The sequence below is a fragment of the Herpailurus yagouaroundi genome, unplaced genomic scaffold, assembly GCF_014898765.1.
Source record: "Herpailurus yagouaroundi ecotype Mexico unplaced genomic scaffold, PumYag 159, whole genome shotgun sequence".
NCBI classification, from domain to species: Eukaryota; Metazoa; Chordata; class Mammalia; order Carnivora; family Felidae; genus Herpailurus; species Herpailurus yagouaroundi.
The window spans coordinates 71,823,381-71,840,822 of NW_024412400.1; the positions used below are offsets into that span (position 1 = coordinate 71,823,381).

The following is a 17,442-nucleotide window of genomic DNA, read 5'->3' on the forward strand; positions in this document are numbered from 1 at the left end:
GAAAGAAAAAAGTGTTTCTCACTATGATCACTTTCTTTTTTTTTTTTTTAACGTTTATTTATTTTTGAGACAGAGACAGAGCATGAACAGGGGAGGGGCAGAGAGAGAGGGAGACACAGAATCTGAAACGGGCTCCAGGCTCTGAGCTGTCAGCACAGATCCCGACGCGGGGCTCGAACTCACGGATCGTGAGATCATGACCTGAGCCGAAGTCGGAAACTTAACCGACTGAGCCACCCAGGCGCCCCTGTGATCACTTTCTTAAGTCTTTTCTTTTTTCCACTTGAGTCTTTTATTTATTTTTATTTTTTTAACGTTTTATTTATTTTTGAGACAGGGAGAGACAGAGCATGAACAGGGGAGGGTCAGAGAGAGGGAGACACAGAATCTGAAACAGGCTCCAGGCTCTGAGCTGTCAGCACAGAGCCTGACGCGGGGCTCGAACTCACGGACCGCAAGATCATGACCTGAGCGGAAGTCGGCCGCTTAACTGACTGAGCCACCCAGGTGCCCCATCCACTTGTGTCTTAAGATCTCTTCCACAAGTGCAAAAGTTCAGTGTTTAAAGATCCATGCTGTTTTAATTTTTGCAAAACTGAGTTGAATTCATCGGTCTAGTTCTTGTTCTGTGAGTTTGTTGTTTGAGCTAGCTTAGGTAACTTCATCTGTGTAATACTCTTCAGATTAGTTAGAAGGAATAAAGGAGGTGATGTTTGTGAAAAATTTTTTTAATGTTTTATTTTTTATTTATTTTTGAGAGAGAGAGAGACAGAGAGTCTGAAGCAGGCCCCATACTATCAGCACAGAACCTGATGTGGGGCTTGAACTCAAAAGCTGTGAGATCATGACCTGAGCCAAAGTCAGATGCTTAACTGACTGAGCCACCCAGGCACCCCTCTGAAAATATTTTCAAACTTTTAAACTTTTTTTTTTCAACGTTTATTTATTTTTGGGACAGAGAGAGACAGAGCATGAACGGGGGAGGGGCAGACAGAGAGGGAGACACAGAATCGGAAGCAGGCTCCAGGCTCTGAGCCATCAGCCCAGAGCCTGACGCGGGGCTCGAACTCACGGACCGCAAGATCGTGACCTGGCTGAAGTCGGACGCTTAACCGACTGCGCCACCCAGGCGCCCCTCAAACTTTTAACCCATATAAATGAAGGAATCATTTATTTTGTGATAAGTTTTTACCAAATCAAAATTCAAACTACCTGTGGCTTTAGATCCTTAAAGTAGTTACCTCCTATTTCTTGGTCTGTGCTCTCTACTTCCAATCCTTCATACTCTTTTCCTCCTCTCCCCTACTCCAAAATTTAAATTTGTTCACCTTAAGCAGTGGCCTGTGTTAAAGTATAGACTTTGAGTTTCATGCTGTAATAGTTTTCCTTAGTAAAAGAAATGCCTGGGGCACGCACCTGTGTCAGACTTCAGCTCAGGTCATGATCTTACAGCTTGTGGGTTCAAGTCCTGCGTCGGGCTCTCTGCTGACGGCCCAGAGCCTGGAGCCTACTTCAGATTTCCTCTCTCTCTCTCTCTCTCTCTCTTTCTCTCTCTCTCTCTCTCTCTCTCAAAAATAAATAAGCATTAAAAAAAAGTAAAAGAAATGCACTAATTAAAGCTAATGCTTTATTGCACACTTGCTAAGTACCAAACACTATTCTAAATACCTGCAGTAACTCCAGTCATACCACAACTATATCAGATAGGTGCTTTTTATTATCTTAATTTTATAGACCAGGCATCAAGACATTGGTACACATTTATAATTCTATCAAAAAGTTGATGAAAGCAAATAAAACTAAAACCTAGCTAACATTGTCACTGTGAAGATTCACTTCAACCCTGATCAGGACTATTGTGCCCATTTGAAAATAGATGTTTCCCTTTAAAATTGGATACAAAGCACAGATTAATTGTAAAGATATGTGTGCTGGTGCCCTTTCCTTGAATATTAATTTTACTTAAAATTTTTTTTTTAATGTTTATTTTAGAGAGAGTGCGCATGAGCAGGGGAGAGCAGAGAGAGAGAGAGAGAGGGAGACACAGAATTAGAAGCAGGCTCCAGGCTCTGAGCTGTCAGCACAGAGCTTGACTTGAGGCTCAAACCCATGGACCATGAGATCATGATCTGAGCTGAAGTCAGATGCTTAACTGACTGAGCCACCCAGGTGCCCTGGTGTTTTTAATGGAAAACAAAAAAATTTTTTTTAATGTTTATTTATTTGAGAGAGAGAATGAGACCATGGAAGTGTAGGAGGGGTAGAGGGAGAGGGGGAGGGAAAATCCCAAGCAGGTTCCTCGCTGTCAGAGCAGAGCCTGACGCAGGGCTCGATCCCACAAACCATGAGATCACGACCTGAGCAGAAATCAGGAGTTGGGTGCTCAACTGGCTGAGCCACCCAGTCGCCCCTTGAATATTAATTTTATATTAACCTCTTTGTATTTATTGTGTATTTAACGTGTACACATGAAAGATACTAAAGTAACACATTAATAAACTAGTATATTTCAGAAGTTATCTTGAGAAATAGAAATATTTTAGTGAGTTTAAATGGAAAGAGAAGGTATAGTCATTGATGTTAAACATGCTTATGTGAGTAAGTGACTGCCTGGTGAGAAAAATACTTTATTAAAAGAATATGTATTGAACTTCTCATATTGCTTTGGGTGTTTTTTCTTTTTAAGTTTATTTTGAGAGAGAGCCAGGGACGGGTGAAGAGAGAGAGGGAGAGAAAATCTCAAGCAGGCTCCACGCTATCAGCGCAGAGCCCAGTGTGAGGCTCGAACCCACAAACCGTGAGATCATAACCTAAGCCAAAACCCGAGAGCCAGATGCTTAACTGATTGACCCACCCAGGTGCCTCACTTTGGTCTTATTATTACTCTGGTGTTTTTAAACCTTTGTTAATAATGATGTTTCTTCTATTTTCACCCCTTATTAAGCAATACATTTTAGGGGCGCCTGGGTGTTTCAGTTGACTAAGCATCCGACTTCAGCTCAGGTCACTCATGGCTCGTGAGTTCAAGCCCCACAGGGCTCTGTGCTGACAGCTCAGAGCCTGGAGCCTGCTTCAGATTCTGTGTCCCTCTGCTCCTCCTCCACTCACACTCGTCTCTGTCTCTCTCAAGAATAAGTAAACATTAAAAAAAAAATTTAAAAAAAAGGCAATATTTTAGAAGAGACAAAATACTAATGGTATTTCCAAAACTCACATGCTTCCCAAAACCAGTGGAAGTCCTTGCCTTTGGTATAGAGTTAAATGTGTGTTTCTCAGTATTTTGTAAACAAAATGGTTTCATATGTGCTATTTTGATTTCTCTTAATATATTGTGAATTTGTTTTCATATATATAATATCAGCTTCAAGAGTTGCATAGGATTCCATTGCCAGAGGTCATTTGTTGGACATTTAGAATGTTACCAGCTCTGATTATTTGTGCAGAATGATATGAGTAAACTGTTTCAAGGGTACCATTTTTTTTCTACTTGGTAATTCTAAAACTCATTTTCTCGAGATTGCTGAGATGGTTTTATTTCAAGTTATTTAAACTTCTGCTTTTTATACATGTTTTGCAAAAATGAACGCCCCAAATCATAGTGTTTTTTATTGAATTTTATTATAAGCACAGTTTGTATTTTCTTTCCCTTCTACTTTAGACAGTTAATCAGCTGGCCCATGCCCTTCATATGGATAAAGACTTGAAAGCTGGCTGTCTTGTGCATGTATTTTGGCCAAAGGCAAAATGTGCCCTCTTGAGAGATGACCTGGTTTTAGTGGACAGGTAAAATTACATACATATGAATTGGTTTTCTCCTTTAAAGATTCATTTAATAGAATAATACTGCTTGTTTTAACATGTAACACATAAAAATTTAAGTGCTCAATTGCTGCTTTGTCCTCATTTGCTAGATTGTTAAAGAACACAAAGGTGTTGGTTTTGTTTTTTATTGGTTACATAAAGTGCCAGTTTCCCAGTCTAATTCTATTACAAGAAATTTCAAGGATAGCCACTTTGTTTTCCCCCTCTATATTGACTGTAGTTTGGATAAATAGCTGGACCTTGCAGACTGTCTAATTCTAAATAACTAGAGAGATAAAGATAACTCTGATAGGTAAAGTTTTTAACTAGTAATAAATTCATTCTTGAGACCAAGTTTCCCAAAATAACTTTCCTGGACAGTTCACATAACTTTTCATGGTTCAAGAATTAAGTACTTTGGGAATTTTTTTTCAACTCTGCTGATTAGTCTTCATTTACTATGTGTTTTTTGCTACATTGGTGTTTAGTAAAATGATAATGTATATCTAAGCAATGTCCTACCAAAAAAGGTAGTTAAATGATTTTTTTAAAGTTTTGGTATGCTCTTTTGTTTTCTTCAGTTAAAATTTTAGCAATCTCTGGAAACCATATTGGTTCTGGTGATGAGCTTTTAATTTTGCTTTATTTCATGACCAGACTGTATCCATGACCCCCGCCTGTCATCTTGCCACCTTGTTACAGGGATACATCAAACCAGTGTATGGACAGTTGTGTTATAATTTTTATGGTATCAATTATATATTAAACTTATGCCTAGCAGAGGGTGTTTTATTCTTTATGCTCACGAGCACTGAAGTATTTACTGAGCTGTACTGGACATGGGTGCTTGCACCTTCATTTTTGTTACCTATTTGCCTGTTTTTTTTCAGTACTTATTTTTCATCCTTTCAGAGCATAAAGATTTGAAAGATTATAATAGTGACCATGTTACTTGCTTTATCAAAAATTACAATGTTGTCTTTAGTAAGTAAAAATTTTTAGCACTTGTTGTTAATTGGCTAGGCTCTGAGAGTTCCTTGTCAACAGAATAAATATAGAAGTTTATAAAACAGAGACTGAGCTTGCCACAAATGCTCTCTTATACATGAGAAAGTAAATCTCTTAGGCTTTGTGCTGAAAACTGGTAGAAATAGTTTTTAGACTTCAAACAGTTTATAAAAGTTAAAAGAATTCTTTCTATAATCACATTTTCTTTTTAAAAAATATTGTTACATAATACAAGTTTATCTTACTTCCATTAGTCCGGGTACAGATGTCACTACAGAGCTGGATAGCTGGATTGATAAATTTTGCTTAGATGCTGATGTCTTCGTTTTGGTTGCAAACTCTGAATCAACACTAATGAACACGGTAGGATTTAATCATTATTATGTTTGAATGGTAGGAAATGAAATGGTGTCTGTTAATTCTGAAAAGTAAGGGAAATCCAGATCCTGGATTCGAAAGAAGCTCTGGTATCAAGGGAGAGCAAAGGAGTTTGTGTTTCCATGGGACTGAAGAGCTGATTGTGGTCTTGAGTGTTCCCAGAGTATCATTGGGAATCTAGGGCATGATGGCTCTAGTTGCTAGTAAATCTTTATATTCAAGGTGTGATATAAAGATTTATATCTTTATATAAAGATATAATAAAATATCTTTACACTACATAATACACTATAATAAAATATCTTTATATAAAGATATAATCATATTTTTAGTTTTGTCAGCCTTTTCCAGCTTTACCCATGTACACACTAGGTTCCAGCTTACCTATATGCATTCTAAAGTGCTGTCAGACTTCACAGATTTTTGAGGATGTCTAGAGCCAGACTCATCCCAAATAAACTCGAATTTATAGGTATCTAATATCCAAACCTATAGTATGATTTTCTTAAAATTGTTATTCCTGGAAAGTATATAAATGGGCAAAGATCATTTATAACCTAGGTGTTACCAGCCAGACCTCTGTTTTGTCACTGTTGTGTGCCCTCCAATAATCTGTTATCACATAGACCAGGCTACTCTGACAGCACAGTTTATAGTCTGATGATTAAAAAAACAGATCTATGTTTAAAATCTTTGTTAGAGTAACTCCATTATTTGGGTAAACAAACTTTGATGTACATTCTGACTTCTCCGTCTTTGTTTATGCTCTTCTTTGCACACAGTTCTCCTGCTCCCAGCTTCTCATCTTTCAGAAAGCCATTGTCAGTACTTTTAAGCTCTTTATCTTTATCACCACTTTCTTTTTTTTTTTTTTTTCAACGTTTATTTATTTTTGGGACAGAGAGAGACAGAGCATGAATGGGCGAGGGGCAGAGAGAGAGGGAGACACAGAATCGGAAACAGGCTCCAGGCTCTGAGCCATCAGCCCAGAGCCCGACGCGGGGCTTGAACTCACGGACCGCGAGATCGTGACCTGGCTGAAGTCGGACGCTTAACCGACTGCGCCACCCAGGCGCCCCTATCACCACTTTCTTAATGGAGCTTTTTCTAATTCTAGCTAGATAGGGTGTCTCTTCTTTGAATAAGCATAGCATGTATTTGCAGCATTTATGGCACATACCTTTCTCTGTTGTTTATTATGATGTACACAGGTCTTAAATTGTGATTAATTTACTTAGTCTAAACATTAAAAGAGATTTGAGGTAGCTTTTTGAAAATATATAATGTTTATAACCAGCAGTACCTATTGTATTCGGCAAATAGTAGAGACAGACAAATATCTGTTAAATTGAATTTCAGAAAAGACTCATGGCAAGGGCAGAAAATCTTCACTTTTGCCTTCTTACAATATTCTCACCTTTGAGAATCTTAATGTTCAGAGTGCTTTGGGATCCTTTATCAGTGGGCATTAATCACTGTTGTCTAAATGGTTCAAACTTTTAGATTAGAGCTTCAGTTATAAATGTAAATATAAAATAGCTGTTAAAAGTGAACATAACACTGGTATTTGATGTTTTATAGGAAAAGCAGTTTTTTCACAAGGTAAATGAGCGACTTTCCAAACCTAACATTTTCATTTTGAATAATCGTTGGGATGCCTCTGCATCAGAGCCAGAATATATGGAAGATGTAAGTTATTTTTTTTAAGTTTTGAAATATAGTAATGTACACTGTTATCTGAGAAAACAGTATACCTTATATAATAAAACATCATAAGCAGCTGTTCTCTTACTTGAGAAAAGACTGTAATTATAGAAACCCTGAAGTGGATACGTGATAGAAACCAGAATATTAAGCTACTTTGAAGGAAAAGTCTGTTATAGAAGTACCATGTAATCATTTTAGATCTTGAAACTTTGTTACAATTTTTTATTAAAGTATAACATACCAGAAAAGTATACAGATCATAAGTGTCCAACTCAAGAAACAGAACATTCGCAGCACTTCAGAATGCACCCCCTCCATCCTCAGGCAGGGATGAGCACTTAACCATGACTTCTAATGCCCTTGATTAATTTTTTGGTTATTCAGCTTTATGTAATGGAATCATATATAGTATCTACTTTTGTGTCCAGTTTTCTTCTGCTCAACGTTACATTTGTGATATGTGTCCATACCTTTGTGCATAAAGTGCATTTCATTACTGTATATTTCAGCCTATAAATAACTACGTTTGAAATTTATTCATTCTGCTAGTGATGGCCATTTGGGTAAATTTCCTGAATGTAGCTGTTATGAATAATGCTTCTGTGCACATTCTTATATATGTCTTCTTGGTGCACACAGGTTTATATTTCTGTTGGATATATACCAGTGGTTCTCAGTGTGAAGGATTGGGCATATTTGATCCCCAGGGAATATTTGGCCCTGTCTGAAGACTTTTTTTTTTAATGTTTACTTTTGAAGGAGAGAGAGACAGAGCACAAGCAGAGGAGAGGCAGAGAGAGGGAGATACTGAATCTGAAGCAGGTTCCAGGGTCTGAGCTGTCACAGGCACAGAACCTGACGTGGGACTCAGACTTACATGCCATGAGGTCATGACCTGAGCTGAAGTCGGACGCTTAACCGACTGAGCCACCCAGGCTCCCCTGAAGACATTTTTGGTTGTCACAGCTCAGGGACTGTGCTACTGGCATCTCCTACTGGAGGCTAGGGGTGCTGTTAAAAGTCCCATAACACAGATCAGCCCCTCCCAACCAAAGATTTATCTGATTCAAAATGTCATTACTGCAGAGATCAGTAATCTGTGAGTATATATCTAGGAGTAGAATCAGTGGATTGCATGTAAATATGCTGTTTCAGTAAACACAGCCCAAGTTTTGTAAGGTGCTTGTACCAGCTTATACTCCCAAGCAGTTTGAGAGTTCCAGGTGATTTATATTCTTGCCAACACTTGGTATTTTTGTTTTTGTTTTAAATTTTAGTCATGGTGGTGATTTTAGAAACTGCTTTTTTTCTTTTTTTAAAAAAAATTTTTAATGTTTATTTTAGAGAGAGAGAGAAAAAAAAAACATGAGTGGGGAGGGATGGAGGAGCCACAGAATCTGAAGCGGGCTCCAGGCTCTGAGCTGTCAGCACAGAGCCCAATGCAGGGCTCGAACCAACGAGCTGTGAGATCATGACCTGAGCTGAAGTCAGATGCTCAACCCACTGAGCCACCCGGGCGCCCCTAGAAACTTCTTTTTAAAAACAATAGTGTATCTGGTATTTGGTCTGTGATCTATAAAAAATATTTAATTTACTTGATATTTCTTTTTCTGATTTTAATCATAGTTTATGTTTATTTATAAAAATAGAAAATGCATAAAAAATTAAAATTTACACTGTCCCATCACTGTTCACGTGTTAGATTATTTGCTTTCATTCTTTTCCCCCACCCCCAGAATTGGAATTTTGTTTAATATGAAGCTTTATAGCCTTATTTATTTATTTTTGTTTCATGTTTGTTTAATTTTTAGAGATTGTGTGTCGGGGGGGTGGATGCTGAGTGGTGAGGGGAGGCATAGAGAGAGAGGGGAGACACAGAATCTGAAGCAGGCTCTACACTGTCAGCACAGAGCCTGATGCGGGGCTCAAACTCACGAACCGTGAGATCATGCTGTGAGCCCAAAGTTGGGTGCTTAACCGACTGAGCCATCCAGGCTCACCATATATCCTGCTTTTATTAACTGTTGTATGATTATACTCTTTTCAAATTGGGGTTTCATTTAATCAGAGAATTAGGAAATATCCCCAGGTTCTTTTCCATTCCTATTTAGCTTATTTTTTTTTAATGTTTATTTATTTTTGAGAGAGACACACACAGAGTGTGAGCAAGGGAGGGGCAGAGAGAGGGAGACACAGAATCTGAAGCAGGCTCCAAGCTCTGAGCTGTCAGCACAGAGCCCAACATGGGACTCGAACTCACCAACTATGCTATCAGACCTCAGCTGACGTTGGACACTAAACCAACTGAGCCACACAGGTGCCCCTTAGCTTAGTTTTTATTAAGTCTTAAGATAGAGATTTCTTATTGTAGCCACAATGCTAAAGGCTAGTACTAAACCCTAATTAGTTTCTAACCCTTAGTCCTATTTTTTTTTATTTTTAATTTTTTTAAAGTTTTATTTAAGTAATCTCTATGCCTTCATGGGGCTTGAATTCATGACTCTGAGAGCAAGTGTTGCATGCTCTACTGACTGAGCCAGCCAGATGCCCCTCGTAGTCCTAATTTTAATTACCCAAGTGCTAGTCTTAATCCTAACATTGCAGCTCTAATCCCTATCTGATGCATTCTCCCCAAATTTCTCATTTTTTTAAGAAAAAGAGACCGTTTGTGTTCTGATTTCACAATAAAAATGTCTTCATTGTAGCAAATTAATTATACTTATATTCTGATATCAAACTTTAATAGCTTCATTGTAGAACATTTGGAAAATGAGCATAAGGAAGAAATAAAATGCCACCTGTGCCTGCATGCCACCTATTAATTTTCACATATGTATACGCGTATCATTTTTTGTAGTATAGTCATATACATCATTAATACAAAATTAAGAACTCTTTCCTATGGCAGTAAGTGTTAATATTTGTCTATAATATGTTTTGTAATGGCTGCATATTTGGTGGTCCATCAGAATTTTAAATGGTCAAGGAAGGATCTTTAAGAGAAAAAGTCTGTCAGCAAGTTTAAAACTTCATTTATTAGAATTTTTGGATTTGTTAAGTATATGGAAACTATTACTATAATATCACTATGAACGGAGTTTAGTATTATAGGCCTGTAGCTGTCAGCTATATTGTTTAATTACTCGAATTATTTTAGTACCTTGTTTTCTCTAGGTACGTAGACAGCACATGGAAAGATGCCTGCATTTCTTGGTGGAGGAGCTTAAAGTTGTGGATCCTTTGGAGGCACAGAATCGTATCTTCTTTGTTTCTGCAAAGGAAGTTCTTACTGCTAGAAAGCACAAAGCACAGGGGATGCCTGAAGGTGGTATGTATTATTATGGATTGTCTTTCGAAATACAAGTATAGTTATTGAAACAGCATGCTAGAAATCTTAATGTTGCTGTATACTAGGTTTTAAACTCTTTACATAAATATTATAGGTGGGGCACTTGCTGAAGGATTCCAGGCAAGATTACAGGAGTTTCAGAATTTTGAACAAATTTTTGAGGTAGGAATTTTGCAAATGTATTGACTAATACAAAACCCTAGCATTGGTTGGAGAATGATCATAACCTTCTGTTTTTAGTGTTTATCTTTGTCAAATAACCTTTGCTGTTATTTAGTATAGTTTCTGCCACAGCAAGTGAAACAAGTTTGAAGAAAGGAAGTCCCTGCAAAATGGATGATCCGTAAGAATTTAAAACTAAAGATTGTAATTTCTTATTTTCTTATATATTTGTATTTAAATGAGAAACTATTTTCTAATATTGTATATGTTGTGCAATGAGTGAAATTCTCTTTATTCAATAATTTGAGGCAAGATTAAATAAATGTAATTGCTGTTGGGGTGGATAATAGAGCAAAGTGAAGATCATCTTTTTTCTTCTGTACCATACAGTTTATAGACAGAGAATATAGTTAATGTCACATTAAGATACAGGTGTTGTACCTTAGGAATCCTGTGGTAGGAACACCTGGGGCACATAACTAATGCGTTTGCAGCATTGGGGAGGAAGGATACTGTCTTAATACTTTGGTGTTTTATTCAAAGACATTAAAACTCATCCTACATTTGACTGAAAAGTTCTTTAGATGTTTATCTTCTAAACTCTTATTTAGGTGTTAATCTTCTAAACTTTTATTTAGCCCTATTTGATCCAGCTCTGCTTAGATTGCATATCCCCTTCTCACCCATGAATGAACACAAAGACTTCAGAACTGAAAAAACTTGCATCTGCAGTTATTCTTCCGTATAAGTAATAACAGCTTTAATAGTAAGGATGTGAATGTTGAACGTGTTCGGCAGAATTTTTTTAACTAAACATTTATTTGCTCACTATCCCCCATCTTTAATTTGGTGAGTTGGAGACAGACTATTAAGTAGATGAAGACAAAATATTTAAGAAGGAAAGCCCACTACAGAGGCTCCTGGGTTTCAGCATATGTCCTCCCAAGCTAAGCTATAGATTACATGAAGTCCCAATCACTCAGACCATTGTTTATATTCTTTCCCTTTCGCTTTCACAAGAGATTCAGTGCTCTCCTTTCTCTTTAGATCAGTTATTTCATCCATGGGGAAAATATTGGGAAGAGGATCTATTGTTCTATCTCTTTTGTCTTACTGACCTTTTCTTTCTTCTGTGTGTATGTCATTTATTTCTCCTTTCAAATCATTCTGTTCTGTTATGCATTTGTAATGTTTTTCATATTGATTCCTGCTACCCAGACAGAATATCTCCTTGAAGAGGTGGGAATGAGAAGAATAAAAGCTGTGCTGTAGAGCACTAGTTCCTAAACCTTGGCTGATCATGAGAATCACATTAGGTGCCTTAGAGAACTGCAGACTATTGAATTATCCCAGAGACCGATCCAGTGGGGCTAGGATGGAACTAGGAATCCATAAATATTCAAAGCTCCTCAAGGGATTGGAATAACCAGACACACCTAGGAATTTTTCTTTTTAATGTTTTTAGAAGAAACTTGGCAGTTTGTTATAATGGTTCACTGGGAATATAAAAATTATGTATGAAAAAACTATGCACGAACTTTTACATAAAGTAGAGAACATCAGACTTTAGACTTTGAAATTTTTGTTCAGTTAAAAGTATGATAGATTTAATACGAGAATCAGCTAGAAATTATTTGAACTTACCTAAAGAAATAATCAGATGGACAAAAAATTGTTTTGGTGGCCAAAGCATTTTTTGATGATTACATTGACAATTCTTTTCAGCTTTTTTCCCAGAGCTAACGTTTGTTACTTCTTAAATCAATTTTGGTAATTTATGACTTCTATAAATTGGTGTATTTCTGAGAATTTATAACTTTGTAGTATAAAATTGTTCATTTTTAAAACTTTTATATTCTTTGATACATACACGTGTATATATATTTTTTCAAATATTTATTTGTTTATTTTTGAGAGAGAGCACAAGCAGGGGAGGGGCAGAGAGAGAGAGAATGCAAAGCAGTTTCCAGGCTCTGAGCTGTCAGCACAGAGCCGCCATGGGCTCGAACCCATGAACTGTGACATCGCGACCTGAGCAGAAGTCAGACATTTAATAGACTGAGCCACCCAGGCGCCCCAATGAGTATATATTCTAACTTTAATAGATTTGTCAGTGATTTAACTGCTCTGCTTTATCCTCCAACAACCTAGCCCCAGCCCTTGGTTAATTTTTCCATTCATAAACAGCATTTTTTGGTTTTTATTTAAGTTCTATATTAATCTTTAACCATAGTTTCCTTCTGCTTTTTTTATACTTTTTTTTTTTTTTAAGTGGAATTGTTTTTTGCTTTTTGTTCTTTAGGAAAGAATTTAGGGCTGTGAATTTGTGATGTAACATTGGGTGTATTCCATGGATTTCAGTATCCAGTTTTCATTGTTTAGTGATTTTTTTTAGTTATACTTGTTGGTATTTCCTATTCATTACAGGAGTTGTTAGGAATCAGATGTTTTGAGGGGCACCTGGGTGGCTCAGTCGGTTAAGCGTCCGACTTCAACTCAGGTCACGATCTCATAGTCCGTGAGTTCGAGCCCCGCATCGGGTTCTGTGCTGACAGCTTGGAGCCTGGAGCCTGCTTCAGATTCTGTGTCTCCCTCTCTCTGCCCCTCCCCCGTTCATGCTCTGTCTCTCTCTGTCTCAAAAATAAATAAACGTTATAAAAAAAAAAAATTTTAGGGGCGCCTGGGTGGCTCAGTCAGTTAAGCGGCCGACTTTGGCTCAGTTCATGATCTCACGGTTCGTGAGTTCGAGCCCCGCGTCAGGCTCTGTGCTGACAGCTCAGAGCCTGGAGCCTATTTCAGATTCTGTGTCTCCCTCTCTCTGACCCTCCCCTGTTCATGCTCTGTCTCTCTCTGTCTCAAAAATAAATAAACGTTAAAAAAAAGATTTAAAAAAAGAAAAAAAATTTTAATTAAAAAAAAAAATCAGATGTTTTGATTCTTTTCATCTAAATTATGGTGATATCTTAATTTCTATGCATTGTGGTCACAGAATATGGCTTTTATATACATTTTCTCTTTGTTTTTGAATTCACTTTTTTTTTTGGAAGTCTTTAGAAAATTTTTTTTGTGGAAAGAAAAATTTGTACCAAGTTAATCATTTTTAGCAATCTGATTCTTGCCACAGACTTTTTGAGATTCCCTTGTTTCCAAAGTATCAAAAAACCTTAGGAACATTTATTTAGAGTGTCAAGTAAAATAAGGCCTGAAAATTAAACCACTTAAAATCAATCAAGGAAATCCGTGTTAATTCTGTCAGTATGTTTTCTTATTGTTTTAAACCTGTATTTGAGCAAGTGTATATTCTAAAGATGATTTAGACATCTGAATTTCTTTGTTCAAATATTTGGCCATTCTTAATAGTTTGGTTATAAGATAGAAAAGAGGTATGTATAAAATAACTCTTTTCTAAAATGTCAGTGAATTGTAAAGGACATTTCTGGGACAACTGGTAAGATTTGAAAATTGACCGTGTGCTAGGTTGATAGTATTGACCCAATGATAATGTTCTGAACACAGTAATTATTTTGTGGTTGTATAGGAAAATGACCCAATTCTTTGGGACATATGTTAATATATTTAGTAGTAAAGCTGTGATGTCTGCAAAGAACGGTCAAATTGTTGAGTAGAAACAATATGTATAAAAATACATGTGTATTTCTATGTATAGACATATCTATATGGAGAGGGGGGGAAAGGTAAACAAATGGGGCTGATTGTTAACACTTGGAATGTTTACTTGAAAGGCATAGTGTGTTATTAGTGTTTTTTCTTGTGTAGTCCTCTTAGTTAAAAGTATTTCAAAATAATAAGTTGGGAGTGATGAATAGCATATTATTATGAGCATTTGCAGTCTGTTACAGGGATTTGACAAATTTGTATGTCCTAATGACAAATATTAATATTTACAAATGTGTAATTATAATTGACTACCAGCTGGCTTCTTAAGATGTTATTAGAAAGTTAGAAAACTATCTTAACTGATATTAGGATTATTGTTTTGGTTCCAGATCTTTAATAAGTTTTAAGATAATCTGCAGGATACTCTGACAAGATAGAATTTAAATTGGTTTGGTGTAGTATTTTAACCTTCTCCTTGGAAAATTAGTGTTCCTGATAAAGTAAGTCTGGAAACTGCTGCTTACTGTATATGTTCCCTATGGGGATTCATAAGCATATTAATGTAGCAAGGGTTCTGAGAAATAATACACTGAAAAACCCTGTATTTAAATTAGCATTTCCCACACTTCAGAATAGAATATTTCTTTTGCAGGTTGGCTTGGTATTTTTCTGATCAGGAGGAGCATCAGTGTAGGATACTTCTTAATTGGAAGAAGATTTCCTGCTTTTTTCTTTATATTTATTGATGATTATATGTTTTCAAATCAAGGAATGACTTTTATATTGCCTAATAACTTTTGGAAATATTTTCTTTCTGGTCTAGCTCTAATACTGTGCTGTTATCTACAAATTTTGAGTCTTCATTGCTGATATCTAGATCTGCTTCATCGAGGAACATAGAATTTCTTTTAACCTTTTTTTCTTTTAAAAATATTTTTATGCTTTTATCAAAATTTTTGTGGCAGTTTGTCAACTTATGAGCTACAGTTATTTAAAGAAAAAGCTTTGATTCAGTTAAAAATAAGCAGTTTATACTTTTAAACACTTAATATTGTGTAGTTATTGGTGGGTTCTCTAGGTGCAGGGGCGGGGGGAGGGGGAAATCTCCCCTCCCCAACTTCCTTCAACTAATCTATTCAGGATTAGTGATGTTGAGTGATGTGTAAATAAGCTTAACCATGAACAAAACTTAGGCTATGCGGTGAAGGAAAGTAATGGGCTTTGAGTTAAGGCTTTATAAACAGTTAACTAAATGAATTACCCTCATGTATCCTTTGGCTAAAGAAGTAAATCTCTTTTATTTTTCATATCTCAAAGTACTGAAAAGGACACCTAAACTGGCAAAAGAAATTTTAAAAATGTTCTCTGTCTTAGTGAAACAGATAATCACTTCAGAGTTGTGAAGGCTAACCATAGGTTATAAATAATATATTGAGTGAATGTTCAACATACTAATGATTCCAAGATGACAAATACTAGAGTATTAAGTGAATACCTTTTAAAGTTTGAAAGCTATTTTGACAGAGGATAGAATTACTACAGTTTTACTACTGGTTACATATAAAAAGAGGTTCAAGAAGACGAATTCATGGAAATTATGGAGATATATACCAGATTTTGAAAAATTCCTCACAGAAAATAAACGGGGCTGCCTACAAAACATCTATGTCAGTTATTGCTGCTGTGACCCAGACAAGCATTTCTTGATGGTTCAAAGACCAGATAGCCTTTCTCTGTAAACTCTCGTAGTTGTTTTTAAATGTTATTTCAGTACAGAATTTGACTTTCTATGAGGTAAAAATGAAAGGACAATTTTAATATTATAATTTTGCTAACATTTAATGATGAATCACAGTAAATATTTTAAATAACAAGTAGCATGCACATTGAAATTGAAACAAAATTGAAACATTTTACAGTATAAATGTATCCATTACTATATGTGATGCATTCTAACATATTCTGTTTTAAAAAAACACTGGTCATGAAACAGATTTGTACAGTAAATGATTTATTAGCTACAATTAGCTTGAAGGTGAAACAAATGAGATAGGGCATCATTGGGACCTGTGTACACAAACTGTAGACCAAGGGCATTAACAGGGATTGTCTCTGAAATAGCTGTAAATATTTTCCTTTTTCTTTTAAAATTTTTTAAATGCTTATTATTTATTTTTGAGAGAGAGAGAGAGTGAGTGGGAGGGACAGAGAGAGAGGGAGACACAGAACCTGAAGCAGGCTCAGGCTCTGAGCTGTCAGCACAGACCCTGACACAGGGTTCAAACTCTCAAACCGTGAGATCATGACCTGAGCCGAAGTCAGACATGTAACCACTGAGCCGCCCAGGCGCCCTGTTTTTTTTTTAAATAATTTAAAATATTATTTAGGTTGTTTGTTGCTAAAGAATATCTTTCAAGTTGTTCAAGTTTTAATTGGTAGAATTCCTTTATAATAAATAACCTTATGTGAAACATGTCATTCAACTCATTTCTTAAAATGTAGAATTCTAATTCATAACTCAGTTAAGAACTTTAGGTTATCTGTTGTAAGCATGAGAAAAATCAAGATAGAATAGAAGTAGATTAAAGGTAATCAGATAAAATTAGTAATTTCAACAGAGAAGCTTTAAACATTGAAAACAATACCCTGCTTATTTATTTATTTTTAAAAATAGTCAAAAAAACCATTGCACATTACTGTGTAAAATTACACAAAGATACGAACTTGCTGTTAATGCCCTTTTTACTTTTGATTCCTTGTAGTTTTTTTAGCCTTTGTTATTTTAACTTTTGTTTATCATGCATTTACTTTCTGCCTTTATTTATGTTTTGGTTAATGTTACATACAGCAAGTTTTTGTGTTTAAATTCCTGAAAATGTTGGGATGGAATTACAGTAATGTGTTATGGCTTGGGCCCCTCGCAGGAGTGTATCTCGCAGTCAGCAGTGAGAACAAAGTTTGAACAGCACACTATCAGAGCTAAACAGATACTAGATACTGTGAAAATCATAATGGATTCAGTAAACGTGGCAGCAGCAGAGAAAAGGTAGGAATTCACTTTATTGCAAAATAAAAGCCATTTTGTATCAATATGAATTCCTTAGACTAAGGTTTTAAATTGTTATATTTTAAGTACTTTCATACTAAAGTCATCAATTTACTTGCATGTTTTAAAATGAATATTTGAAATTATATTTATTCTACAACCTTGCATACATCATTTACATTCCTTGGATCTCAGTATTCTCATGAGTAAAATCATAACATATTTCATAGTTTACAATATCTTTAAAGCAGTGGAAGAACCATTTCTTCAAGAGGAATTTTTTGAAGAAGTCCAAAAAAGAGGTGACCCTCTTTTTTGTTAACATTCAACCTATGACCAATTTTTCATATATTCATACACTGATACCTTGAAA

The 17,442-nt window shown here is 35.9% G+C and overlaps 1 protein-coding gene across 3 annotated transcripts in view; it reads left to right on the forward strand.

The window, feature by feature from the left end:
• The window catches only part of MFN1 (mitofusin 1), a 35,554-nt gene that overhangs the window by 6,092 nt on the left and 12,020 nt on the right, over positions 1–17,442 (forward strand). For all 3 annotated transcript variants that reach the window (XM_040480818.1, XM_040480817.1, XM_040480819.1), the window contains 6 exons: positions 3,659–3,783; positions 5,064–5,172; positions 6,769–6,876; positions 10,069–10,222; positions 10,338–10,405; positions 16,948–17,069. In XM_040480818.1, coding sequence (XP_040336752.1) covers positions 3,659–3,783; positions 5,064–5,172; positions 6,769–6,876; positions 10,069–10,222; positions 10,338–10,405; positions 16,948–17,069 — 686 coding nt within the window. The remainder of the gene's footprint in view (positions 1–3,658; positions 3,784–5,063; positions 5,173–6,768; positions 6,877–10,068; positions 10,223–10,337; positions 10,406–16,947; positions 17,070–17,442) is intronic.